Raw genomic sequence first — 26,501 nt, 5'->3', positions numbered from 1 at the left:
TCGGTCTTTTCTGTTACGGGTTCTTATGTGCACATTTTTCTAGCACATCTGCACAATTTTTGTTTTGGAGTTTTTCTATTGCTAATTTGGAAATGCACAAATGCACCCGTACATTTGTCCTTATTGCAGGCAACTTTTTTTTTGTTTCTTTATTTTTATTTTTATGTACACATTTCTAATCTTAAACTCACATGTGGAAGCAAGGTTGTTCATGCTTTTAGTGCTTCTGCCTGACTCAAAGTTTCAAGTGAAGAAATGCCATGTTCTCTTCTTCCTTGTCATTGAAAAGTCTTGAAATCTCTTTATCAAGGCTGGTGCTTTGTGTGCAAACTGGCTGGCCATGTTCTTGTCCATTCTACAGTGTCAGAAAAGAAGCAAGAATACTTGATGCTGTTTATGAATATGATGACAGAATGTTTGTGTTATGCATCGTGCAATATGACAATGTTGCAATTCTATCTAATACTACAAACATTATAATTTTCATGTTGTAATGGTAATAATGTATGAATGATTGGTGTATTATTGTTTTGCCACAGTCGGACCTCCGTACACGATAAGATTTAGTGTGAAGTTCTACTCTTCAGAACCCAACAATCTACACGAGGAATACACAAGGTAGGTCTCTGAAAAAAGGCTTGTCATCAAAAATACATGTACCTCTGGGAACAAGTCATATTCCCAATGGTTCAAGATATGGAAGAATATAGTCTATATAGATTCTTTCATTTGCTTGCTTGTTGAAACATCTCTAAAGGTTGAAGGTTGTTGAAGAATAGCAAATAATTGACAACGCTGCCATTGGGGAAAAGTCGTGCACTGCAAACTCAATTTATAACTTATGTGACATGAGTTCATGTAGAGGTCAAATCAAGGTCAGCCTTATCATCTGGGACTGCTACTCTGATTCACTCTGGGATTCTAGTTTCAGCAAAACATGCAAATTACTGAAAAAATGTTTCAAAGACATCCAATGCAATTTCAAGGCAGCAAAACTGGATTTTTAAATTCAATTTTCTAGTCATTCTTTTAATGTAGTAATTTGAATCAATCATATCCCACAGCATACTGATATCGCTGATGGAAAATGATTGATTGTTTTATATCATAGGCTGCTTCTAGCTATTTATTTTTCTGCGCTGAAATTGCATTGGATGCCTTTACATTGTAAAAAAATTGATGGACAAACATGCCTTCTATCAGGTAATATAATATACCTGTCAACTGCAGAGACAACAGGTTTCAAGGATTTCTTTCCACAGTGTATTATTATTTTACCACAAGTATCACCAGCTGACACCCTGAATAAACACTACGGCTTGCAGTTGGTCTTGAAGCCAGTACAATATGTCCACTTTGTTACTGTTGATGGTTAGCCTTTGCCAGGGACCTCCAGCTGTTTCAGATTGTAGTAGAGAGGATAAGGTTTTTCCACTGTGTCCATTCGCCAGTGATAGAACACAGATGGATCAGACATGAAGTACTGTAGATTATGTTTACTCAATCTATCCCTGCCAGGAATATACAGTATACCGTAAATCATTTTATGTTCGTGATAGCAAAAGTTTGCAGTATGTGAAAAAATGGACAGGTTCGCGGAATTATATGTTGGCGGTGGCAGAAGGTGCAGAAAAATGAGTCAGAATTTTTTGTTCATGGTTATGATAAGTTTGCGGTACATAAGTGACAGCAAAAAAAAACATGAAATAAAAAGTCCTGCAAAAAATTGTGATTTACAGTGTCCCTCCCAGGAATATACAGCAGTTGTTGCCACCATATGCCAGAATTTGTACTCTGTTTGTTTTTGTCCACTACTTAGTAACTTCTCCAATCCCTCCCTCCCCTTGATATCTAATGAATTGTCCCTTGGCAGACTGTCCCTCCCTCTGATATCTAATGATTCATCCCCTGGCAGGCAGTCCTGATGTTATGTCCCAGCTGGTGGTGACATCAGTCTGATGTGACTCTGGGGAAAGTTTGACCTCCAGGGTCATGACCTCTAGCTTGTAATTGTTTACAAGTTAGTTTGGCTCCACACAAGATCAAAATGTGTCTTGTTTCTGTAAACTTTCCCTGCTGCAAGCTTCTGAGCCATGTGATGTTATTTGCGCAGCCTTGTTTTAGGTGTGTCTGTCAGTGTGTGTGTGTTTATGCACACTTGTAGTCAGCATAACTTTCAGGACCCCTTTATGGATTGTGATGATATTTGGTATGTTGGTAGGTCATAGGAAGACAAAGGTCAAGGTCAGTGTTCACGGTAGCAAAATTTCAGTGAGAAAAATAGAGTTGTTCACATGTATATGTTCGTGTTAGCGGGGAGGGGGGTAAAAGACGAATAATTTTTTTAGCGGTAATGGTAAGTTCATGATACAGAAATTACCATGAAAACATTGAACATAAAAAAGTACCTTAAAGAAATCAGTAATTACAGTATGTTGGGAATTGTAGACTTAAAATCATTACTGAATTCAAAGTTCTGGTGGAATGACAACTTCAATCAATCACAACTGCAACACCAGTACAATAACCACTGGCTTTTAGCTAATGCATTTTACCAAAATTTACATGTACAAACTACCAGGTAAATCTCTAACAATACATGTTAGATATATACATCTATAGAAATGTGGGCAGTCATTGTAGCTCCAAGGTCAAAAGCTGATTGCAAACTGGTCACAATTGACCAGCTGCACTCCCCATAGATGGGTTTTATCGTGCAAGGTAATAACTAGGTATGATGGCCTGTGTGCAATCACACCTCGTAAATGGTACAATCACATCCTGCAAATGTGGGTCATTATCAAAACAGGCCCATTATTAGAGTGGTCCATGCTCTGCCATTACAGGTAATGTTCTACCTCTATTCTACATTGACCCTGGTTGTTTGATTTGTGCATTAGGCCATGTTGATTTGATTTTATGGATGACATGCGCATGCATGAGTTTTCATCCCTTTCCATAAAAATATGTTTTCGACCATACTGTTGATCATAAAAATACTGTGGAAAATCAAAAAGACAGTACAGGAATATGTATATCAAATGGATACAGATGTCAAATATATGTAACAGTTCTGAAAACATAAGTTGATGATAAAATTTACTGCAAGACAAGTACAATCCATGTTTCTGATGGCAACCTTGCAGCCCCCACCCAAAAATCTGCTGAGATACATTTTGACACTCCACAGAGCACAAACATGACACAACTTCAAGTTCAAACTACCATATCTCTGCTAACAATCTCCTAACGTTGGCCCCCATGTACCCTGAGTACAAGGCCATTGTCAAGTACAAGTACCGTCACGGTCACTAGGTCACCACAGATCAAGATTAACAATGGTAGTTCCCACCTAATGAGACTGTGATTGGCAAGGCACAGCTGCCTGGGATCCTATAACTGTGCTGTCATCTGTTATGGTTTTATACTGTCTATCACTTACCTCTAACCCATCGCTAAATCAATGCTACACCATTGTGAGCAATCTACAGAGATTGCCCCGCTAAACTTTCCATTTGTACCAACAATGATAGTGGTATACCACATATTGGCACATTTGGAGGCAATGGCAATGTGAAGAAATATACTGTAATTCACTTAACATGTGTGTTCACGGTAGCAAAAGTTCGTGGTCTGAGGAAAAATGTTCAAGGAGTTCAAGGATCTATATTATGTTCACGGTGGCAGCAGGTACAGTAAAAAGAAAGTCAGCGAATTATTTGTTCACAGCAATAAGTTTGCGGTACAGAAGTGACCGCAAAGACCGCAAACATAAAAGTGCAACGAAAAAAATCGTGGATTACAGTAGTCTGCTCCATTGTTTGTGAAAACCTCTTGTGGTAGAAGGATGTCTGTTTGGATTAGGTTGCACAAATGGGATGTGTGCATGGAGGACCCCTGGGATAACCTATCTGTCAGTAGGCGTTTGTTAGGACAGTGGTGGATTTTTTGGTCAGAATCAGCCTTGTCAGGGGTTGAAGCTCCTAGCAGGTGTTCCATGTACTGTCTGACAAGAGGTTTTGTAAGGTTCAGAAAAGGGTTCATCTTCAAAATTGGGTTAGCAGTATACGGCTGTGTGTGTGAACAATAGGTTTCTTTGTTCTTGGAAACCAAATAGATTTTTCCAAATCTTGTAGTGTGAATGTAATGTTTGTCCTATCACCTCATATGCAGGTACATATATATCTTGAAGTAGATGTTAACTTCATTTTTACACAGAATGTTAACACAATCCGCTGAACATTGATGATATTTTCATGTTACACATTCATATGACAAGCATGTTGATATTTAATTGCTACTAAAGTTTACAAAGTAAGTAGTAAAGTTTAAAAAACAATTCAACCATCGTTAAGTATACACGTACATTGACATACAGGTAGCATTAGAACTATGTTGGTTTATTTTCCAGATATCTCTTCTTTCTGCAATTAAAAAAGGACCTTCTGTCTGGGAAGTAAGTAAATCTTTTACATACTTTTTCTTGGATTGTTAGCTCCATGCTGAGTGCTTGAATTCTGTATCAAAAAAGCTATTAAATTTAAGTTGTTTTTATTCCTTATATGTTCTGTTTTCAAAGGGATAGCATGTAAGGATATCAAGTTGGTACTGACATGTTCAATTGTGATTGTACACTTTGAATCGGAATTGTTAGAATAAATGCTCTAGTCATGCATGAACAATTTTTTTAGTTTTTAGGCTGGTTCTTTCTTGTGAGTATTTTAGTTGCCTTTTCTGTGTTAAGTGCTTTTTTATGTTTTTCTTGTGGGCATGTTTGCGTGGATATTTCGTGACGCTTTTTGACTCTTTGTACCACTCCAGTGGCAAAGGGGATATGGTTTTTTCCAGGCTTGAATGTGACCACACCACGGCAGTGGAGTTAGCTGGATATGCACTACAATGTAAGTATTGCACCTGTCCTACAAGTAGTAGTAGTGGTAAGCTACTGGTGAAATAATGAATTTCTGGTATTGCTTAGTTTCACCCATGCTTATTCTGTGTTTCTCCCTCAAACTGTGTTCAGTGGTGTATCTTGTCTTAATTCTGGTTGTATGGTTGACCCAACCTTCTAAGGATTTACAGAAATTGTAGAAGCTCATTTGCATTGGTAGATTTGTTCCAACACAATGGAATACATACTGAACAAATTTTTAGCCAAATTTCCAGCCTCCTTTAACTACATTTTGTAATGTCGTAGTTCAGTCACGTTGATTGAAGCTGAAAGATTCCCCAACAATTTTCCCCTCAAACAAATGTTCCAATCATAATGAAGATAAAAGTTTTTACCCTGGTAAAAGAGTTGATGTTTCGTATCTCTCCAGCTGAGCTTGGTGACTGGGATCCCAACGAGTATGAACCAGACATCGTGTCAGAGTTCAGATTTGCACCTGAGCAATCAGAGGAGATGGAGGCAGAGATTCTGGAACAGTGGAAGAAGAACAAGTAAGTACCTTTGTACAACATACATGCAACAGACATTCACCCTTTTCTCATTCCCAGACTTAACTTTGAACGCAAAATGCTCCAACACTGCAAAACACACAACAAACTGTCCAGGAAATAGTGGAGTGCAGATTTCCTTTGGAAGTGTTCACTGTCATTCCTACTGTTATCTGTACATTGCTGCCACTGGCATTTTACATTGTGGGTAACATATACTTTGGTTTTTACTCGCAGTGGCCAGAGTCCAGCCACAGCTGAGATGAACTACCTGAACAAGGCCAAGTGGCTGGAGATGTACGGAGTGGACATGCACTGCGTCAAGGTCAGTGGTAAATAATGGTGTCAAGGTCAATGACAGATAGTACATAAAATGGGTGTTAGCATATACCAAAGATGTGGTGTACTCCAGTCCAGACTATATCATGCTACAGTAATTTTAGAAAATGCTATATCTACACGTAATATACGCACAAAATTTAGCTCAATCTGTCGTCTTTCTAGGACAAAAATCAGTGTGTAAAGATACTGAAAGAGATGTCAGTACAATAAGCTTTTTTTAAGCAAAATTTCAAAAGATTTCAAAATTGTTCTAGGGAGCATGTCCAGGAACCACCATTGATTGTTGAGTCTGCGTCGTGCCTTTGGCGCTCGACATGATGTTATGTTAAAGAAAATTGAGATGACAAAAACATTTCTGCTTCATGCGTACTTATACTTCCATATCTGTGTCCATAGGGAAGAGACGGGAATGAGTACTCACTAGGTCTGACACCGACAGGAGTTCTGGTGTTTGAAGGGAAGACAAAGATCGGGCTCTTCTTCTGGCCCAAGATCACCAGACTGGACTTCCAGGGCAAGAAACTCATCCTGGCAGTGGTGGAGGATGACGATGAGGTAAGGGGGAGGGGAGCACATGTACTTTTAACATGGGAGAAGGGGGAGGGGGGCACATGTACTATGTACTTGTCACAGGAGGGAATGGAAATCTATGATACTAGTCTAGTATCATAGATTTCCATTTAGTATAAACTTGTAATGCCGTATCTTTTGTTTTGAACAATATTCAGAATCTATTTTGTATTCTGTATCCATACCAAAATTCACTTTATGGTCACGGACCAAAATTTAACAGTCGGAGGTAAATGGTGGTGTTCACGGAACTATTTACGGTATAGTGGGGGAAGGGGGGCAAAAGAGGAATGATTGTTAGTGGTAAAGATAAGTCCACAGTACAGAAGTGACTTTGAACACTGCGAAAAATCAGGAATTACAGTATCTGTATAGCCTGCATAACTGCCCTTCTGTGTAACACACTAGCTTCGCTAACATAAGTATTACTATATTAAATTGGGATAATCATAAAGAAGACAAAAGGGGTGGTGAACTTAAAAGCACCTTGACAAAATCAAGAACTACATCAGAATGAGATGGCCATATTGCAGTGTTTTCATCCTGTGACTAACCTGAGACTGTTGTTCCAGGGACGAGAACAGACCCACACATTTGTATTCAGACTGGACCACCCCAAGGCCTGTAAGCACCTGTGGAAGTGTGCCGTGGAGCATCACGCCTTCTTCCGCCTCAAGGGACCGGTGGAGAAGGCCGGCAGGAGGCAACAGCTCCTCCGCATGGGGTCAAGGTTCAGGTTCAGGTAAGAGGCCAAAGGTTGAATAACTGTCAAAGGTCGAATAACATGTCAATCATGCTGTTCATTAAGAAGGATTAGAATTGTATTGTCAAAGATATCTAAATACAGCTTACTGCAATTTTGATATGTATCTATGATGTATGGTGTCTAACCCAAAACCTAAAGTGTATGTATTGTGTTAACAGCGGCAGAACTGAGTACCAAACAGCGCGAAATCGCCAGTCCAGGAGGACGGTGCAGTTCGAGAGACGCCCAAGTCAGAGGTACTCCCGGAGACAGAGCTCTAGAAGACGTGAGTACTTAAAAAACATCCCTCAGTGAAAAACAAAACTCCCTGCATAGCTGTTTAAACAAACATATGCAATGCTACGTAACATGTAATGGTATTTCTCTTAAAATAAATACAGTCAAACCTGTACAAATGACCACCAGTTCTCTACATAAGGACCACCTGGCCTTCCCAAAGCCTGGTAGAGGCTACAAATTTTACTGGTCCCCTGAGTGGTCCTGGACAGTTTTGACTGTATACCAAATTATTTGGGTAAGGGCTTGAGAACTTAACATTGGTAACATTGTCTTATGCTATGCATACATTGGTTATATCTAGGCATGCAGTTTTGATGCAGCTAATGTCTACCAGATAACAATGATGATGCCTTGAGGTTTTCTGTGGAAGTGTGTAACATGTGAATGCATCCATTGCTTTCAGTTGTGAGGCCGCAGATTCTTGGAAGCCCACTGGGTGTGTATGATCTGAATAGAATGTGTCCACCCAACCCATGTGTCTCTTACTAACTAATGACCTAACATTTCACCAAAGGGAATTGTACAGTCTGTCTATACTTGGATGGTTAATGATGTCATTGGGAAATGCCCATATCCTATAATTCCTAAGGAGGATTATCAAAGATTTTTACATCACTGTAATGTTACAAAAAATACTGAAAACAATCAGGAAACTGTCATTTGGCAAATGCTGGATTAAATATGACCGAGCCCACTGGTGTGTTAAGCTGAAGGGCAGTTATACCAGCTACAGTATACAGATGCAGATAATTATAATGTCTTTTTTTAGCAAGTTGGTTTATCAAATATTCTTACATCACTCTAAAAAGTCTAATGTTACATAAAATGCTGGAAATGACCAGGATTAAGAAACTATGATAGATTATCTTCTTTTCAAAAAGGTTTGAAGAATATAGTTCTTAAAGGGTATGGCCCCTTTTATTTATTGTATGTGCATGGACATCCTTTGGTAGACCCTATAACAGCACAGCAGACTGAATAATCTGAAAAATTAGACCTATTGTGCCTTTCTTTGTCTAGGGCAGTAAGTTAAGCTTGAAAAAGCTTTTGTAACAACAGCTGATAGGTCATAGATGCTGTCTCAGGGTTTGAAGACTGTCTAATTCCCCATTTCCTGGTGTCATCTGTTGTCCATTGTACTTGCCTCATTGTTCATTCCCAACATACAGCATGACCTGAATGATAACTATCAAATCATAACAATACCTTTATCAATCCAGCAACAACATGACAGGAACTCAAAATTCACATTCAAACATTTTGCTGTTCTTCCTAGGAAGATAAAAGCTTCTGACAGGAAGTCATGATATCAAACAATTGTTCTTGGACAGGAAGATCTTTGAGTGTGGATTTTTGGTCCTGAAATATTTATAAGCTGTTAAAGTACTGTGAAAATTATGTCCATCGTTGCTGCTTCTAACCGATTGTTGTCTCTGGCAGGGATGACATTCAGTCTTTTAACATTTAATGTCACCAATTTGTGTATGTCTTAATTTCAATTTCCGGTTAATGTGTATTTAAAGACTTAAAAGCTATGTTTAGTTCAAATGTGATTATATGATAAAAATCATCATGGTACTATTCTTTATTGCAAAAAAAATGGATTTCTATTTTCATGTCAGACTATAGGATTTTTAAATTTTAGGATAGTGCATTGTTAATGCTTGTTTGAAATGTTAGTATTTCTGCTGAAAGCATGGTATGGTGTAGCCTGATTAAATCGCTTTTGCCGGCCGCCCAACATCCAGCCGGCGAGCTTGTAACAAAATGCACTTGACTTTTGTAAAAATCTCTAAATCTGTGTTGCCTTTTTTTGTGCAGCAAATGCAACAACCCCGCCTCTGAGAACATCATCCCCAGTCACTACAAGGTATCTTTTTTATTTTTCTTTAATTCCATGATGTTATTAGAGTAAAATACTGTCATGTTTTGTCTGCTTACCATGTTTTAGTCTTAGATCGCATCACTTCCATTGATGCTTCAATGTTGGTTTGTAAAAGATATTGTATTATATTTGTTTTCAGACCACAAACCAATGGTCCTACTCCCACAATTGAAGAGGAGGTAAGTAAGGCTCACTTCTCTTAGCAAATCTTTGTATCCATCTGTTGATACTGCATTACTTTAGTGTAACCTTGCTTTACACTTTACACATAGAAGTATACTATTTTTTTCAGAACATCTTGCACATAGAAGTTAACTATTTTTTCAGAACATAGTTTACTCGCTATTGGCAGTGCAAGCCAAAAATTAAGCAGGAATAGCATTCTAACCTCGGCTTACCAACACAGTAGCCTGTTTACCATCCTGGTTAGTTTACGTCTGCGCCCACAGTCTCTACCGACCAACCATTGGCTAGCAACACAAGTTTGCTGGTTCTTCTCTCTCAACATTTCCTGAAAATTCTGTCAACGCTTTCTGAAAATTCAAGTTGTTTCCTATGTTTCTGTTCTAAGCCATCAGAGGAGACCCCAGCTACCACTCCAACCACAACGGTAGCGACAGCCGTGGTCACCACGCCCACCCCCGCCGTAGCAGCGGCGACCAGTCCCACCGTCGTAGAGGTGGACGCGATCGTAACCACGCCGACGTCGCCCACGCCAACCTCACCCACCACGGATGGGCTGAGTGGTAAGTATGGCAGTCATACTAGGCAACAGCCAGGTGCATGCTGGGAAAGACTTCCGAAAATTGAACTGCAAGAAAATTAATGCTGTGTAGAATACAATAAATTGGCCTTCAAAAATGAAGCCAGAAGATTATAAGGAAATCTTTAAGCAATGTCTTCAGAGGACTTTGTTACTGAGGTCTTTCCTCTATGTCTTTCCCAGCAATGCCTGGTTGTTCAAGTGTTGTGCAGTGACGTGAACATCCCACATTGTCTTCTGCCAACAACATACCGAACAAAAAAACCCAAATCCCTCCAAAAACTCATCCCATCTCCCCAATTTTTCCCCCTGAAGCCAGTGTTTTTATTATTTTTCCAACATTTTCATGATGAAAGTCCATTGCCCCCCTCCCCCATTGTTGTCCATTTAAGTTGTCTTGAAATGCGTGACCCAAGGCAGGAGCCATGTTGGGAGGGGCACTTTAATGTCCATGTTGTTGCTTGCTTACCCATAGTTCCTGCTGCTTCGGTTGATGATGTGCTGATAACCTTAGATGACCCTGAGCCCCAGCCCGGGTCAGCTGTTACGTCCGTGTTGAGTGGTAAGCTAAATCTTACTAGAATACTGTCCATGATAAAAACTCTGTCCTTGTGTACATGTATGTATGTGAAGTGTATTGTATGGTAAGAAATTTGGTTGACATTTTTTCACCTGTACCATTGATAAGGTGAAACAATGTTTTGATGTGTTGTATTTGTGCCATCAGAAAAGTGGAAAATCTATTGCTAGAATTTAATTTTTTACAGCATCAGGACCCAATGAAATGATTTGATATGGATACTCAGAGGATTTGAAAAGTTGTTGATTTTTTTTGGGGAAATATTGACATAAATATACAGAATTCTGTCTGTACCAAAATCATAAATGTTGGCCCATATAAAATGCACGCTGCATCTTTCGACTACAGATTCAGAATACAGTGGATGATGATGATATGAAATGCATCTCAGAAAAGTGCAATAATTATTGTAATTGCAGCCCTCTTGAAAAGCACCGAGCACCAACAATTGTAGCACTATAGATAAAGAAGTAAACCACATCTAATATGTATATTTTTTCTTCCTTTTTTTCCAAGCCTTGCATGGTAATGCTACAGTCACAAGACCAGGTGAAGTGTTGTACAAATATGGTGTTTTTGTAGCAGTTGTTGTAGTATCCCACATAATCTCATTAGTTCTCCTTACAAGTATCCCTTCATGGAAAGTGGTTAGGACCAAGAATGACACAAGGCTATTGTGATATTGACCACATTTATGAAGGGATGGTTGGATCTTTCTGCTTGGCACATTATTTATGGTGATGGGAACACTCATTAACTTGGCACTTTCTTTGCAGTTATTATTTTGGCATTAACATGATATGATTACACATTTATGATTTGCACAGTAGTTACTTTGATGTCTTACATACACGTGACAATATGAAAATTAGACATATCATTTCTTGGCACTCAATGTATTTTAGAAAGAAAATCTGATTGTTGTATTGAAATGTTTTGTAGTTACATAGCCCCCTTATATGAGTAGAAAGCAAGAAAATTTGTTGAAGAATCCATTTGTTCTTAACCCATCTGCTCCCCTCCCCCAAAAAATATTTGTATTTCTATATTAATGTATATTTGATAATACATGTATATTCATTCACGTAATGAGAACGTTTTACAGAATCATTCAAAAGACTGAGGAACTATGTACAATATCTTACCAGTAGGACAATATACATGTAGCCATCATACTAGTATACCTTAGAAGGTACATATACAATGTAGCTACGAGCAGATTCTACAACAAACTTTTGCACTTCTTTTACTGACAAGTTTTGCACTTCTTTCCAACAACAGAGGAAGAGAAAGCAGCGGTCAGGTTGAAAGGCATCTCCGAGGAAAGCGGGGCAAAAGAAGCAGCAAAGGCCAAACAGAAGATGAAAGACGTCAACCTGAACAACGAGCAGCCAATCGACAAACTCTCGGGAGCGCGCCCGATCCCTCCCGACCAGATGAAGTGTAACATTCTCAAGGCTAAAGTCGAGGAGGAGGCTGCCAAGAAGAAGGCGTTAACTGTTGCACTTGAACCTAAGACAGAGGTAAAGAAGGTGAACGAGGTTAAGGAAGAGGTGGAGGACTCAGAAGAAGAAGAGGAAGAAGAAGAAGTGTGGTAAGAGAAGTTTCTTTGTTTCAGTTTTCAGCATTTTAAAGATTGCTCTTACTTGTTCCTCCTCTTCCCCCACTGTTGTATCTAACAAGGTTTCTCTCCTCCTTGCTACCAGAAACAGAGCATGTAAACATTTATTTGCCTTTTCTTCCAAGTCTTTCACTTTTAAGAGCAAAAGAATAAGAGACACTGGTGAGAGTGCACTGCTAAAGGTTTATGTTACAAGCCCTAGCACTTGTAGATACAGGGCATAATTTCCGCAATACAAACAGTATAACAGTTGCCTTGGTATAACCACAGGATTGTGGTCTTTTGTGCATGTTTTGTTTTATCAAACTGGCTTTAGTCAAATTCCCAGAATCCTGTCCAAGATGTTCACAGATGACCAAACAGCCTTTGCTCTTCATGAATCTTAAAAGTAAATTGATAAATGTTAAATACAAAAGGGACCTGAAATTATAACGTGTTCACAAAATGTCCTAGATGTAGAGGATGTTAATGTTGGATAGATGTTGCATGTTTTGTTGCTTCTAGTATGTTTTGTAACAGTCGTAGTTGTGTAGTTAGTATTGCTAGCAGTTTTACATTGCTTTTAAAGAGAAGTGTGTTGCTTGTGTTGTGCATCATGCTTAGCCTATTGTCTGCACATGTTGAAAAGAAGGGCTCTAGCCAGTGCCCATTTTTAAATCTTTTTTAACCAGTCCATCAACATTGACAGACAAAATTTACAAAAATGTTGGGTAAAGATATAAAAACATCCAAAGAACCACTGACAACCAGTTTCAGCACCATGATTTGCCTCTAAAAATGTTGGAAATTGCGTTTTTGAAGGCTTGAAAACCCCACTAGTTTGGGAACGTCTTTGGTGCTTCCAAAGGTCCAATTACATGTCTGGATTGACGGGAAAAAATTTTGAACTGGGTAGAGCCCTGTTGCAAAAGTATGTCCCTGTCGTGCTTTGCGAATGGACAATCATGGCGGAAGGTGACTAACCGTAACCTCTCCCTTCCTTCCCTCCCAAACTACCGTGTCACGTCATGTCTCCACGGACACCTAACATTCCGTCCTTGCGAACGGTACGTACCATCCTCGTCATTCTAGGAGTGGATCGTATGTTCCGCCTCAGACATCCGCCTTCTTCTAGAGAAGATCTTTTAACCAAACCAACCAAGCCTTTCAATACTAAGATGCAAACTTGAACTGTTAAAAAGACTTAAATAATACTGACAATCCCTCTGTAAAAATTTGCTTGTTGATTCTTTTTAACCTTGATACCTTTTAACCTTTTAAGATAATGAAAAGAGCTTCTGCGTGAGAAAATGCAGAGCACAGACATTTTATTGAGTATCACGTACTCATTGTAGGAAATTTGCTACCAACTAGAAATAATCATGATATTTTTATATCATGTGATGCCCATTTGGCTGTATACTGTGATTGGCTGTTTTAATCATATGACAATCTCTGTACTAACAATGAATTTTAAACACCTGGGACTTGATATCTTGCTAAATACTTTAGTAAACTAAGTAAAAATTAGACAGAATTACAGTGCCTTCACTGCTTAGAACTTGCCGCATAAGAACAAAAAATGTTTTATTCTATAGACAAAGCTGAAGACAATACTTTTAGATTTTAACAACGTTGATTAGCTTGTAAGTTGTAGTGAGAAAACGTGCAATGTACCAGTGTAGTGTAGAAGTAGCAAATGTTAAATGCCATTGTTTTAGGTGTAGTTTCATGTCACCAAGAGATTGCTTTTACCCACATGCTTTTTTTGTGATTTTTGGATGTTTGTTTGTCTGTCGATACGTCATGTGAACTAACCCCTTCATCTAATCTTGTTTTCCTAGATGTGTGGTGTTGGGGAGTTTGTCGTGCATCTAACGTTAACCATGGTGTTGTCATTTCGTACCCTCAGCCTAACCCTACCCCCTCACTCATACATGTACATCATTTTTATTTTTTTTATTATGATTTATTCCATGTTGCCTGTCCATTTCCAACAATATTACTATATTAATATTAAGATGTACATGTACCAACAACCTGTGAGATTTTCATAATTTATAAAATCATAATACTGAATTGAGACAAAGTTTATTGACACAAGCATTTCATCAAGGACAAGTATAGAGCCCTAAAAAGAGCTTTACTGCATGGCATAGGAAAGACAAAGACAGCATTCTTTGGTAAAAGAGATATTTGTATCATATGAAAGGATGATCATAGTTTTGCTCAGAAGTAAATCATAATATAACCGTGTACAGTTTTTCTTCGCGTCCAGCCTGTATATTATATTAAGTATACTTTGCAGAGCAATAATAACTGTCAAGGTTTCTGACAAATCACAGAATGTGTGATTGATCGATACCATATTTCAGAGGTAGAAATGACTGACAATGGTATTGGTGTTAACCTAAATTGTAGCTGTAGCTTTTTTGTGCTGCCAATCTTTCAATGTGACATGAACTTTGTGACAAAGGATGCTTAAATGCTATCTTGTCAAACGCGATGTGTGCTTGACGTTTGAATGTAGTCGTAGGAAATGTGCATTAATTTACATGTAATAAGATGAGTCAGAGTTAATACTGTTTGTTGAAATCTACTCAATGACATTTCAATGACTTAAAGTATGATGATTTGAATGTTTGACACAAATCAGGATATTTAAGAGTAACAGTCATGTTGCAAAACCCCAGTCAATGCCCATACTAATACTGCATACTTAAGCATCTAAGTATTAACATAGGTTAATCCGAACCGCTGACACAAGAATAAAACTTGCCACATAATAAGTCTGCATGTATTTGTGTGGAGTGAATCCTTTTCTTCTAGTTTTGTGTTTTATCTGGTGTGTTATGCATGAGATAGAAACGGACACAATGAAGGATCTTTACAGCAGACCGTCCCAAAGCGCATGTAAGTGGACATCCGATTTGTTCACAGTTGTGTAGACTCCGTAGAGTAGCTGCAGTGTGCCTCTGTTGTTGTTTTGTTGTAGTGGCCTTGCTTGAGCACACTCACTCTGCTATCAACAGATCAACCCTTGTTATTATTTCAGCAATTTACAGCCAAATTTTGTTTTTACATCAAGGCCAGGCCAACAATTTTGACACACCAGACCTTTAAAAAGGGAAAACAAGTCTGTAGTTAGCTGACATAGATGTATCCCTGTTGTCATTTGTAGGAAAACAGAATTTGTTATTGGACATTTTGGTTTGATTCGGAAATCTTGTTTGTGAAAAACAGTACAGTTGTTGGCCAGCCCTTTTGCTATTTTGTGTTCACTGCACAGTTTGTGCCACCATTGTGGCCACAGCCTTCCAATCACTGCATTGACCAATCTTCTTTTCTCTTGCTTCTCACTAATATGGAAGGTTGCTTAACCACCTTGGGGAGCTTTCTTTGTTGTAATATTTGTTCCCACCTTATGCTGATTATGACATTTTGTTTGATGGTGTTACAGCCTTGCATATGTTTTGTATTTGTTTATCTCCAAGCTATGCACATAGCTCTTTTTGCGATACTTAACTCTCTAAGTGAAGACTGTACTGAGAGAAACATTTTATATTTCACCTGCAGTACCAGCATCTCTCCCCCGGGGTCGCCTCTGCACTTGAATGTGGACCATGATGAAAGCGAGGCTTTGCTTGGCAAGTCTCACAGTGATGAAGAATTGTAAGTATTTTCCTTCTGCCCCCCTCCCCTTCTCTGTGATTTTTTTAAATTCTACAGATTTTTACTAGCAGAAGCAATTTAAAAAATCAGGTGTACCTTTGTGTATGTGGCAGTTGTTCCAATGGCTATATTTGCTAACTTTGATTTGATTTTGTCTGTATACATTGTGTATGTACTTGCTTATCTTTACTTTTGTTTTCATCACAAATGTTGTCCACTTTTTATCAGAGTTGTAAGGGAGAAGGAAAAACCAAAGGAGAAGACAAAGAAGCAGAAGAAGGAGAAGAAAGAAAAGGAAAAAGAGAAGGAGAAGGAAAAAGAAGTGAAGATTGAAGAAAATGGAACAGACCAACCAGAAGAAGAGAAAGGAGAAGAGGAGTCAGAAACAGTGAAGCCCATCACACTGTCACCTCTGGTGTTAAATGTGGATGGTACCACTTGTCTTGGAGCAGAGGGGGGAGTAGCAGCAGAGAAACCGAAGAAGTCATCAACATCCTCAGTGTCTAGTACGGTAGGGAACATCATAATTACATGTAGTTGTGGACCTCTTGGCAGCAATAAGCTGATACAATCAATGTAATGTAAATGAAGAAAATTCCAGGCACTTTTCAATCAACTTTTTTTTCATGGATTTCAGAAGTAAACTGATAAAGTATTTTAGTATTTAGCGTGATGAGTGATTAAATTAGTAATAATTAGTCGTAAAGATTATTGAAGTTTAGTGTTTGGTAGTTTTCTGAATTGAATAAAATTTTTAAGATGGATTTTAGGTCATTAGCGTGCATTTAAATGGTTCTCTTATATGTGTGTGTCAGCAGACATACTAGTAATTTGTTTCATTTGTTGTATCCCTTTAGGAGAAGTCACCAACTCGGACACGACAAATCTCTGAGACATCTGACCTCATCCAGTTTGATGACACTGTCCCCCTGGTAAGTCAGGTGGTCTTGGAACAGTACCATGTACAGATGCGCCCTCTATCAGAATACAGGATAAGTGCAAGTGATCAAAAGAAAAACAATGACTCAACTATTCCACATTTTGCATGTCATTGCCTTGACATGGTTGGTCAAAAAGAAACAGCATCAAAAGTAACAAAAGGATTATTTTTCAGTAGGAATATTATCTACTACATTGACAGAAATGCTAGACATTAGCGTATACAGTATCTAACTCACACATACAGGTATAGATTTGTTACTAGTATATATACAGTTGTGTAATGTGTCTTTATCTGATTTCTGCCTGCCCCCCCTCCCCTAAGAAATCGTCCCACCTACTATAAATATAATTAACAAAGTTCCTGCTCAAATTGTACATGGTTCTTACATGTCTTCTCTATTCTATATTAAACTTTATGCTTCCCTGCAGTATTCAGTGGTATAGGTAGGACATGGTGCTTTTAAAGTTAAACAAAACTTCTTGCAATGTAACAACAGTAAGATAATGCCATTGAGTCATAAAAATGGTATAAATATTAACTATAAACATTCTAACATTCCAGCCTGCATTTGATTGAAATTGTCTGCAACTATATGTACTTACAATAACTCATGAAAGTAGCAGACTTAATAAATAAGATAACATGCAGATTTCAAGAATCTATGCAGCTGCTTTGATGATTTCTTGCCTTTCCTGTATGGTGGGTTCTAATTCTCTACACCCCACACCTCTCTTCACTCCCCCTATATCTGTTGCCCCCTCCCCCCTTCCCTAGCTCCTGCCAGGGAGCCCTGTCTCTGAACAGCCTGACAGCACAGAGACACATGTGTACACTGTAAGTGGACCTAGCCGTAGCACGGCACTAGATGTGTGTTTCGGAGTAAACTGTTCGTGTAGGCACGACACTTTCAAGCAAACATGACCCACATATTTCTCCCTAGTTACATGTACATAGGTGACTAGACCAGAGTAAATAGTTGACTGTTAGCCTGAGTTGAAAAGACATTGAAACTTGAGGACTTTTTTACTATTTGTTAATGCATCAAATAGTGCCAGATAATGTTAGCTCAACCCAGTTCTAATCATCCTTGATACTGTCAAACTTTAGGCTTCAGAAAATGCACACAATTTTATCACTAGTTTCTTGCCTGTATGTTGCATGAATTAATGCTGTGTATGAGAGGCATAATTCAGGTTATGGTACATAGTTTGTGGAATTTAATTGTTTAACTTCTGTATATAGTTGAAGGCATTTCTATAAAGAGGTAAATAACTATAAAAACCACGCATTTGAACTACTTTTCCCATCTCTACTTGTAATGAGGGTTCTCTTCCCTTGAATGAAACAGAACCTTCCATTGGCTGTTGATGCATGTTCTGATGAAACAGAACCTGCCATTGGCTGTAGATGCATGTTCTGATGAAACAGAACCTGCCATTGGCTGTTGATGCATGCTCTGATTCTGTTCATCCAATCCCTTCTCAGGAGACATCCTTCGGGCCCAACATCGTGACCCGCTCTGCCTCCAGCCTGACCAATAAGAGCAAGCCTGAGCAAATTGTCATCAAGAGGACGAAATCATCAGCTGCGGTCAAAACCACCAAAACCGTACCAAGAACATCCACCTCTTCTCTGGAGGATAAGAAGATACTTACCACTGAACTTTGACATGTTTTATACCTCCGAGTATAAGATAATGATGATAACAGCACATTGGTAATAAATATAACACAGGAAGGAAGAGGTTTTATAACAAGATGCAAAGCAAAACATCAACTTTGCATACGAATAATGGATAGTTATATTTTCGTACTCATACAAGGTTTACACATACTAGCCAGTCAACGTTTTAATACTGCAAGAGCATCTGTCTTGAAAGTGTAGTTTGTATGTAGGAGAATGCAACTTTTTCATAAAGATGATGTGAAAGCTAAAGCAAATTTTCCTCATTAGGTAGAAAGACAATGTCATTCATGAGAAACTGATGGTTATTCAAAGAGTTTTAAGGCCTTCCCTCTGTACTTCTTTTAGACTAAAGACAGCAGAACAATTTTAGACTTTTATCCTGAACTTCTTAACACAGTAGTGTTGCATATTAGATTTTAACCACTGCCTCTCATAGCAGGACATTTTATGATATTTATGTATATTATATGTACAGTATAAATTCTAATTTTTACCTTGTTAGCAGACCGCAAGTTGCGTTCAGTTTAAACTTTAATCCTTGAAACCTTTATGGACAGAAAACTGCACTTTGGGATTTTAAAAAGTGATATGAATTAAGTATGTGCTAACGGATCTTGGTAATATTTCCTCACTAAATGATGAAACCTTATCTAGGAAATAGACTTCACTTATAGCTATACAATGTCATACCATGCAGTTCATATCAGGTAGTTAGATGACATGATATGCTGTAATTTTAGACATGTTTAAAAGATAACAAAGCAATATTGAGAGCAGTTATTTGACTTCTGTGGTTAATTTACCAGCAATTATACAGGGTTATTTCAAATCAATCTCTGTGAATGTGATCCTTAGATTTGAAGTGAATGCTAGAAACCGCAGGGAATTGTAGAGTTAGACATCTATGATACACAATGTAGGGCAAATTCTGTTGATACATGGTCAAGTAAATGGAAGGATCCATTCTTGGGTGGGTCATGTTGAAGGGACAAGTGTTAAATCTTCAGTAAGCTTGTTGCCTGTTAAATCAAAAGCTGAAGCCACATATCTGACATGTCTTGGATAGGCAGTGCACATTAATTTGTTTTTAGAGACTCAATTTTGAAACTGATTTATTTAGTGTAGAATACTGCAAGGTAGTGAAATCACAGTATACTATTCAGAACAAACAAAAAAACAAAGTGTTGGAAATGATGATTTACATCATATTATTAAAATCTTGTACTTCTAATGCTAGCACCAAGAATGTTATGGTACATGTACAATGTACCACCCTAGCCCTGGTACTTACTTTTTCAGTGCACAACATCTAAGCCTCACTGAAATTTTCTGTTTCACTTTAGCACTGAAATAACTTAAACTTTCTTTTCTGACTTCCTTGTCTATGTGTAGAGAGACAACAAAAAGTACAGTACTGTTTTTGTGTCAACCTTTATTCATGTGCTCCGAGTGAACAAAAATGTATCATGGAAATATGTTGCACATTCCACCACTTCATAGTACATGTTACCATGTCATCAATGTGAGTATAAGGGCTCTGCCCAAGTGGTGTTGCCAAAAAGACTTGTTGTTCCATCGTTAAGTGCATAGTGTTACTGTAGCAGAGCATTTCACAAACTATTTTACAGTATGTACTTTCTACTACTGTCAGTGAATTCTGTGAAAATTCCCAGCATTTTCTAGATTACCTGTACAATTACATTTGGTTATATTCTTTCAGTTATGTGTAATCCTAAGTTCTTAGTTCTCATGTACAATTTTCAGGTTTACATAGGTGTAACAATTCAACAAACTTTAGAATTAGACCATAAGCATTAAATGTACATTACACATTAATGTATTTACAAGATACACCCTACAAACTGATCTAGGAATAGAATTCATTGTTTGTGACTTTGTATTCAACATGGTTCAAATAACAGTCATGCATACTTCGAACAGTACTTCAAGGTTCCTTTGTGTTTATGTTTACTACAAATACTAACATGAAGTCTTCTAGTAAACAACAATGCTGTTATGTTAGATCTAAAAGGCTTCAAGCCAATCATACAAAAAGTGATCATAATATGTCAACATTAGACACAATCTAACTTGTACATATTAATAATGACTCTACCCTGTTTAGTTGGTTCGTGTACTATTACACAGATACCGGTAATATAGCACTCTACAAGGGAAGCGGTGTATGTACAATAGTACAGAACAGTTCAGAATTTTATGCCCATTCTCAATATCACTAATATCCCAACAAATGACAGTTTAAAGTGTTTCAAAGCGCCCAGCACTCTCATAGCCCCAACAGACTTATAATACACAGTGCAGTGAATATTAACACTCTACATTGGTCACATTTACATTTTATACAATGGAATAAGTTACCATTTAAATTCAAGTCACTTCAACTCAAAATGTCTCGAATTTACCACAGCACATCCCTAGAACCGAAACTTGAAATACCTGTTAAATCTGACTCTGGAATATTTTTGTGTTTCTTTGAGGCACCCTTTACTTTTGTGAATGACGGAGCGAATTTGATGCTATGTTTACCACCGCTCCAGGGGGATGTCAGATAGTTGGTTTTTCTCGCCGAGCGCTTTGCGACGTGGTGTGAAAAGTCAACGGGCACGACGATGAAAGCGCGGTGGTTTTCGCACATGACTGCGACGTCCTCGCTGACCAGCAGCTGGATGTCGGTCACCTCCGGAGCAACAACGATCATTTCGTCAGTGCGGTCAGTTGGGTCATAGTCTCCTTCAGCATACATCTCCTGTAAAATAGAATAAAACACACAATCAGACCTTCAGCTCATAAAGTAGCAAACATTCAGGTCCTCTGCCTGAACTAAATCTATTTCTTTAACTGATGAAAGACACTGGATGGTGTTAGAAGCATCTGAATTTTGAAAATGTATCCATATTTTTCAATTGAAATTATATTTCCTGGATGTCTAAGTTTCACAAACGTACATATGAAATGATTACTGAAATACTGTACCATCTAGGTTCCTTTGAAGTTTGAGCAATTTTAACTTATCTGTTCTTGTGAGACTATATGACACTAGTTTGAACAGAATTTCAAAAAGAATTCTTACCCGTTGGCCAATGTCCATAATAGCCTGGCTCCAGTCTTCTGGGGACGGCCACAACTCAGGCTCCAGTGGACGAAGGAAGCACATGCGGTCGCTGTAGTCTTTGTATATCGTCAGGTTCTGTAAGGAAAATGTTGAAAATTGTCAATACTCAAGCAAAGTATACTTACAGTAACAGGTGGTTGTGTTGTGACATACATGTATTTACACATAACCTGATTGTTGTAGAGTCCCAATATCTTTGCACTTAAAAAACATGGTATCAAACTAGTGAATACGTAACAAGCACAATATTATGTGTGCCAAAGGCAGAGCCATCATTCCCTTGTGTTCAATGACTTGCCTATCTCTTGTAAATATTTATATTTACATGGTTGGCATGAATTCCTAATACACTGTATAATTAATCTGTAAAAGCTGTTAATTCTTAATTTCTACCTACCCTGGCAAAATCCATGATCACTGTCACTCTCTGATAATGTCCGTTGTCTGGAACATCAAAGCGTTCAATTCTTCGCTCTGTGTCGATCTGTACGATCTCAGCAATGTCTTCGCCGTGCACGTGGTATTTCTTGACGTAGTTCTGTTGAGATAAGAAGGAATTAGTTAATTACTCCGAGTTAATCCTTCCTGCAAATTTGCTCCACTGGAGAAGTTTGCTCAAACTGACATCAAAGCTTCCTACCAAACTGAGCGGGGTGAGAAAATTCAGCACAATATTTGTCTAGGATGAGACTTGTAAGTTTAGGTGCTGTACAAATACATGCTTGAAGAATTATAACACAATCAATATGCCTTCATGAAAATTGATGGAATCAACAGATTGCTTTTATGAAAAACATCATAAGCATCTTAGTATGATTATCTGAGTGATGTATTCAACTCAGCCACCCACACATGTACACATCCGCACTCCCAGGTCCATCATTTGTCACAGAAAGGAGTCAATATCGCTGAATCCTGTTGTTTGTTTCTGTGGCAGTTTAGTATTGGGATAAGCCTCCCTTGGCACATATCCCAGAACTTGTCTGTCTTAATGTAAACACACCTGGGAGCAGGCAGGGTTCTGCGAAAGCCATCGGCTTTTCAGGTGGAACAGACAAACATCCGGACTGGTACGTAAGCCATTGGCTATAAATACTACAGTTTAACAACTCATTGTTTGCATGTTGGATAACACTGGAGGTGTGGCACTGTTGGTAAATATTTTCCCTTGAAGGGGGATGCCATAACAGAGACTGTGGCCTGTTTACCTGATAACCGTTTGGCCATTGTTTTCATAAACAATGTAGTTTATGTCGTGTTAATGCAGTTCTGGGTTGTGGCCTATGAAAAGCAAAAAAGTCCTTTTGTCATCTGCTAAGGAGGGGGATTTCTCTGAGAAGAATGGAACATTTTTGTGACACCCAGAAAGCTATATAAATACAAAGGCAACGGTTTCTTTCTTCCTATCCTTTTAGATGGAAGTCTTTTACAAATTAACTCACATAGCTTGCATTTTACATTTCTTAATTTTAGCATCTCTCAGGAGTCAATTCATTGTCCTTTCATCCTTTATTTTGCAATTCTTCGTCAGTTTGTGGGATAAATTTCTTTGTTCTCTGTTGTAAGCGTCCCTTACCACAGTGTTTTCCTGGTCCAGATGATGAGGTAGGATGTAAGATGAGAACCCAGGAGTTAGCGGCACACTGCTCTCTGGTTTCCCATCCAGATACCGCCACACTGCCGTCCCGGCAAGGCCCCCTACTAACACCATCACCACCATCACGACTGCCGTCACCATCATCAGGCCCTTGGTGCTGGTGGGTTTGGGGTCTGGTTGTGCCACGTACACCTACAACAGACCAAAACATGCCAGTTAGTTTTAACAAAACAAAACCTTGCGATACCAAAAATATTTGTGTGGGTGAATGTTAGTCTTACTCACTTCTTCAAATATTTAAATCCTGGCAGTTGCACAAAATAAACGTGTTGCCTTTAGATAGCTGCACTTTTTTCGTCCCTTTGGCTTGCTGTGTTATGACTTGTGAAGCGTTCAAAATAAACTGAGGGCTAACCCAACAACTTGAACAAGGACATGCTTTGTCAACGCCCCCAAATTTCCCAGCTTGTTTTTTTGCGCTCTGTCTGTGCTCATGTTTCCCTTGCTTTCTCGGTTATCAACTACAACAATAGGATGCCCTATTTTCTTTCCAGGTCGTGACCTTTAAAAGTAAGAGAAACGACCCATTTGTAAGGACATTGCATAAACTGGGGGTGTGGATTTCACTTTGTTTACAACCTGTTTCCCGCCAACAGGTTTCGCGCGCATTCACCTGCTACTCCAGATAATTATGCAATCTATATGCGCATATACTATACTGCCCTACGCATGAATGACGTATTTTACATGGATGGGCATTATAACTGTTGAATTATTAATACATCTGTCAACAGATAATTTTTTCTGGAAAAAAACGGAGGCGGCTTTATCCGGTTTTGTCTGGATCGCTAGGCGTGAGCTTTGGCTTTCATTTTGTTACGTCTGGTTCAGCTTCATTTTGGGGCCGCCAACGAAATCTAAACCACCTGAATGCCCTTGTCCTAAAACTGGAACGGCAATGTAAATTAGATTAGAGCAAACAAGGACATTATTGGGGCAAACAATTTGACCAAAACCGGCGGTACTGCGTCTGTTGTTGTCAACAAAATGTTGGCGGGCGCTCTTCTCGGCACCTAGCCAACTGTGTGTTGACAAGTAATTGTTCTGACTTCCACTTGTTTTGAACGATCTAACGGAAAGAGCTGTGGGTGTAAACAAGGAACCAGCAACGGTCAAAGTCTATCTATATACAGTAGTGCAGTTTGGACCAGATAAGAAAAACCGTTGACGTAAATCAACAATGAAAGTATTACGTTACACATTTTACCGCGATGTCCCACTGCGTTTACTGTGTTATAGCGTTACTACTTAGTAAAGTGTTCCCCGATTATAACTGTTTTTTAAAAGCGCACTTTAATAGCACTGTGGCTTGAGTGGTCGTATGGATCGATTAAAGCTTTTTGTTCAAATTTGAAACGAAGCGTGTCACTCATGATGGAAAATTACCTCCGGATGGCGGGGCGTGAGTCATATGACTGGTGTTCGGTGCTATATTTGTCCAAACGACGTGAATGGGGGCCGCGTAAGGCAACCCAAACAAAACCGCCCTTCTCCAAAAATAGGCATCGACGGTTACGTGCCACAACATCTGGCCGTCTTCCCATGTCTGAGGACTTGATAACGCAACATTTCCGGAATTATAAAGACATTTATATAGTCCGAGTAAAAGGCAGACTGTTTTGAAACAGCAATTCCCAAGAGTCGTCACGTGCTTGTGTTATGATTCTATGACCGGCCGGCTCTTTTCTTCCCCCAACATTTCTTCCTTTAGATGTATCTACGCGATTGAGGGACAGATTCGTGTTATTTATGGCGTCTACGATTACCAAAGGTCGGCTTTCCTTTCTTCGCACATCGTTAGATTGGCGTGAAATTCCTCACGCGGTTTCCCGCCCAAACGACATCCCAGTGATGGATGGTTTCGCGCGCTATTCCCTCACATGACCCGCACCACGCCCGAGGCGGCTCGGGTGTAGCGACGAGGAAACCACAACAAAAACAACAACAACGCTCAAATACAGCCATGAAAAATCATGCTAGACCATCCTGCCGCTGCATACGTTTGTTCGTCAACGATTTGAGAATTATTGACCAAAAAACACATTGATTCAAAGAGTGGCCTACGTGCGTTTTACCAGAAACGTTGGTGAAACCAAGGACGAGAGGCGGGGGACGAAAAAAAAATTGCTACGTGCATGTTTCGCCTCAGGCTTTGGATCGTACATTCCTGCTTTAAAAACCACCGTGCAAACCTGTCCATACGGTGTTTCAACATGATTTTAAAATTTCTCACGGATTCAATGCATCAGCTTTCCATTTTCCAAAGCAAAACAACAGGCGGGGAATACCCACAACACAAGGAAATAAACCATTTGATCACACTCACATGACCGTCGGGGGCCAGGGTACATTCCACGTCCACGAATTTCGCCTTTTCCAGATCGCTAGCCATCATAAAATCCCTCAAAATGCCGTTCAGTGATGATCAGAATATAAGCTGAGTCGCTGGTTCTCAAATCCCCTCGCTTTGCGCGTAGACAGTAAAGATTAGAAGGTAAAATCGTCAGGAAAGCGCAGCTACGATGTGCTCAGCTCGCCGGTTGTACCCTTTGTGTGTCACCACGAGGCGCGTGGTTTGTTTATATCGCTCATTGGTCCACATTCTGGGAAGACCCCCAGCGGACAGCTGGTGACGTCACGACTCCCTTATATGGAGCGACTGCCCTTATTAGGAACAGGTAACACCCTCTCTCGTGGGACGTTCTGCATACATCCTGTTACTTTCTATTAGTGCAGGTACTACTGGGTAGTCGGAAAAAGCTGTCGCTAGCAGTTTTGCTGGGCTGGAGGGCTAGAGGAACAATAAAAGCTGCTGACATGCCGGTACTTCAGATTCTGCATAAATTATTTTTTGGAGGGAAATTAATAGGATGAACAGTGTTGAATGGTGGACACAGTTTGCGTTCCATATTTCATATCTATGAATAGCACTGTCAATAAACTATTATGGTAATAGTCTTAAAAAAAGCCTTATTCCTGCCAAGTTTATCGCTCGTATACTTATGATAAATAATTTAGCCGCAGAAGCCCGTGGCTTAGGGACTGTACGATATTTACCGGGGGGGGAGGGCTGGTGCACTGGGGGGGAGGGCCATTGAAAAAAAATTTGGCCTGGGGGGGAGGGCCATGGAAAAAAATTTTGAGCCGGGGGGAGGGCCATCGAAAAAAAAAATTAGGCCTGGGGGG

The 26,501-nt window shown here is 39.1% G+C and overlaps 2 protein-coding genes across 9 annotated transcripts in view; one reads left to right on the top strand and one right to left on the bottom strand.

Annotated features, from left to right (window-relative positions):
* LOC109478750 (band 4.1-like protein 5) overlaps positions 1 to 20,463 on the top strand; it is a 43,311-nt gene extending 22,848 nt beyond the window's left edge. For 2 of the 8 annotated variants that reach the window (XM_019780486.1, XM_019780478.1), the window contains 20 exons: positions 540 to 618; positions 4,412 to 4,456; positions 4,822 to 4,901; positions 5,322 to 5,442; positions 5,677 to 5,764; positions 6,178 to 6,336; positions 6,924 to 7,093; positions 7,276 to 7,382; positions 7,800 to 7,832; positions 9,218 to 9,266; positions 9,421 to 9,460; positions 9,853 to 10,027; positions 10,520 to 10,606; positions 11,141 to 11,173; positions 11,906 to 12,218; positions 15,801 to 15,896; positions 16,125 to 16,407; positions 16,754 to 16,828; positions 17,614 to 17,673; positions 18,325 to 20,463. In XM_019780486.1, coding sequence (XP_019636045.1) covers positions 540 to 618; positions 4,412 to 4,456; positions 4,822 to 4,901; positions 5,322 to 5,442; positions 5,677 to 5,764; positions 6,178 to 6,336; positions 6,924 to 7,093; positions 7,276 to 7,382; positions 7,800 to 7,832; positions 9,218 to 9,266; positions 9,421 to 9,460; positions 9,853 to 10,027; positions 10,520 to 10,606; positions 11,141 to 11,173; positions 11,906 to 12,218; positions 15,801 to 15,896; positions 16,125 to 16,407; positions 16,754 to 16,828; positions 17,614 to 17,673; positions 18,325 to 18,507 — 2,276 coding nt within the window. In that variant the 3' untranslated portion in view covers positions 18,508 to 20,463. The remainder of the gene's footprint in view (positions 1 to 539; positions 619 to 4,411; positions 4,457 to 4,821; positions 4,902 to 5,321; positions 5,443 to 5,676; positions 5,765 to 6,177; positions 6,337 to 6,923; positions 7,094 to 7,275; positions 7,383 to 7,799; positions 7,833 to 9,217; positions 9,267 to 9,420; positions 9,461 to 9,852; positions 10,028 to 10,519; positions 10,607 to 11,140; positions 11,174 to 11,905; positions 12,219 to 15,800; positions 15,897 to 16,124; positions 16,408 to 16,753; positions 16,829 to 17,613; positions 17,674 to 18,324) is intronic. The other 6 variants (XM_019780479.1, XM_019780481.1, XM_019780484.1 and 3 more) reach the window with 6 other exon arrangements.
* LOC109478752 lies at positions 19,941 to 25,888 on the bottom strand. The gene is made up of 5 exons (XM_019780488.1): positions 25,642 to 25,888; positions 23,235 to 23,447; positions 22,056 to 22,196; positions 21,617 to 21,733; positions 19,941 to 21,292 (listed from the first exon to the last, which is right to left on the bottom strand). Exons 1-5 carry the CDS (start codon positions 25,708 to 25,710, stop codon positions 20,945 to 20,947), a joined length of 888 nt encoding a protein of 295 aa, XP_019636047.1. The 5' UTR covers positions 25,711 to 25,888; the 3' UTR covers positions 19,941 to 20,944.
* Between the last annotated feature and the right edge of the window lie 613 nt (positions 25,889 to 26,501).

The sequence above is a fragment of the Branchiostoma belcheri genome, unplaced genomic scaffold (genome assembly GCF_001625305.1).
Source record: "Branchiostoma belcheri isolate BF01 breed outbred unplaced genomic scaffold, Haploidv18h27 scaffold45, whole genome shotgun sequence".
NCBI lineage: Eukaryota > Metazoa > Chordata > Leptocardii > Amphioxiformes > Branchiostomatidae > Branchiostoma > Branchiostoma belcheri.
The sequence above is the reverse complement of the archived record's forward strand: the minus strand, read 5'-3'. Positions and strand labels throughout refer to the sequence as shown.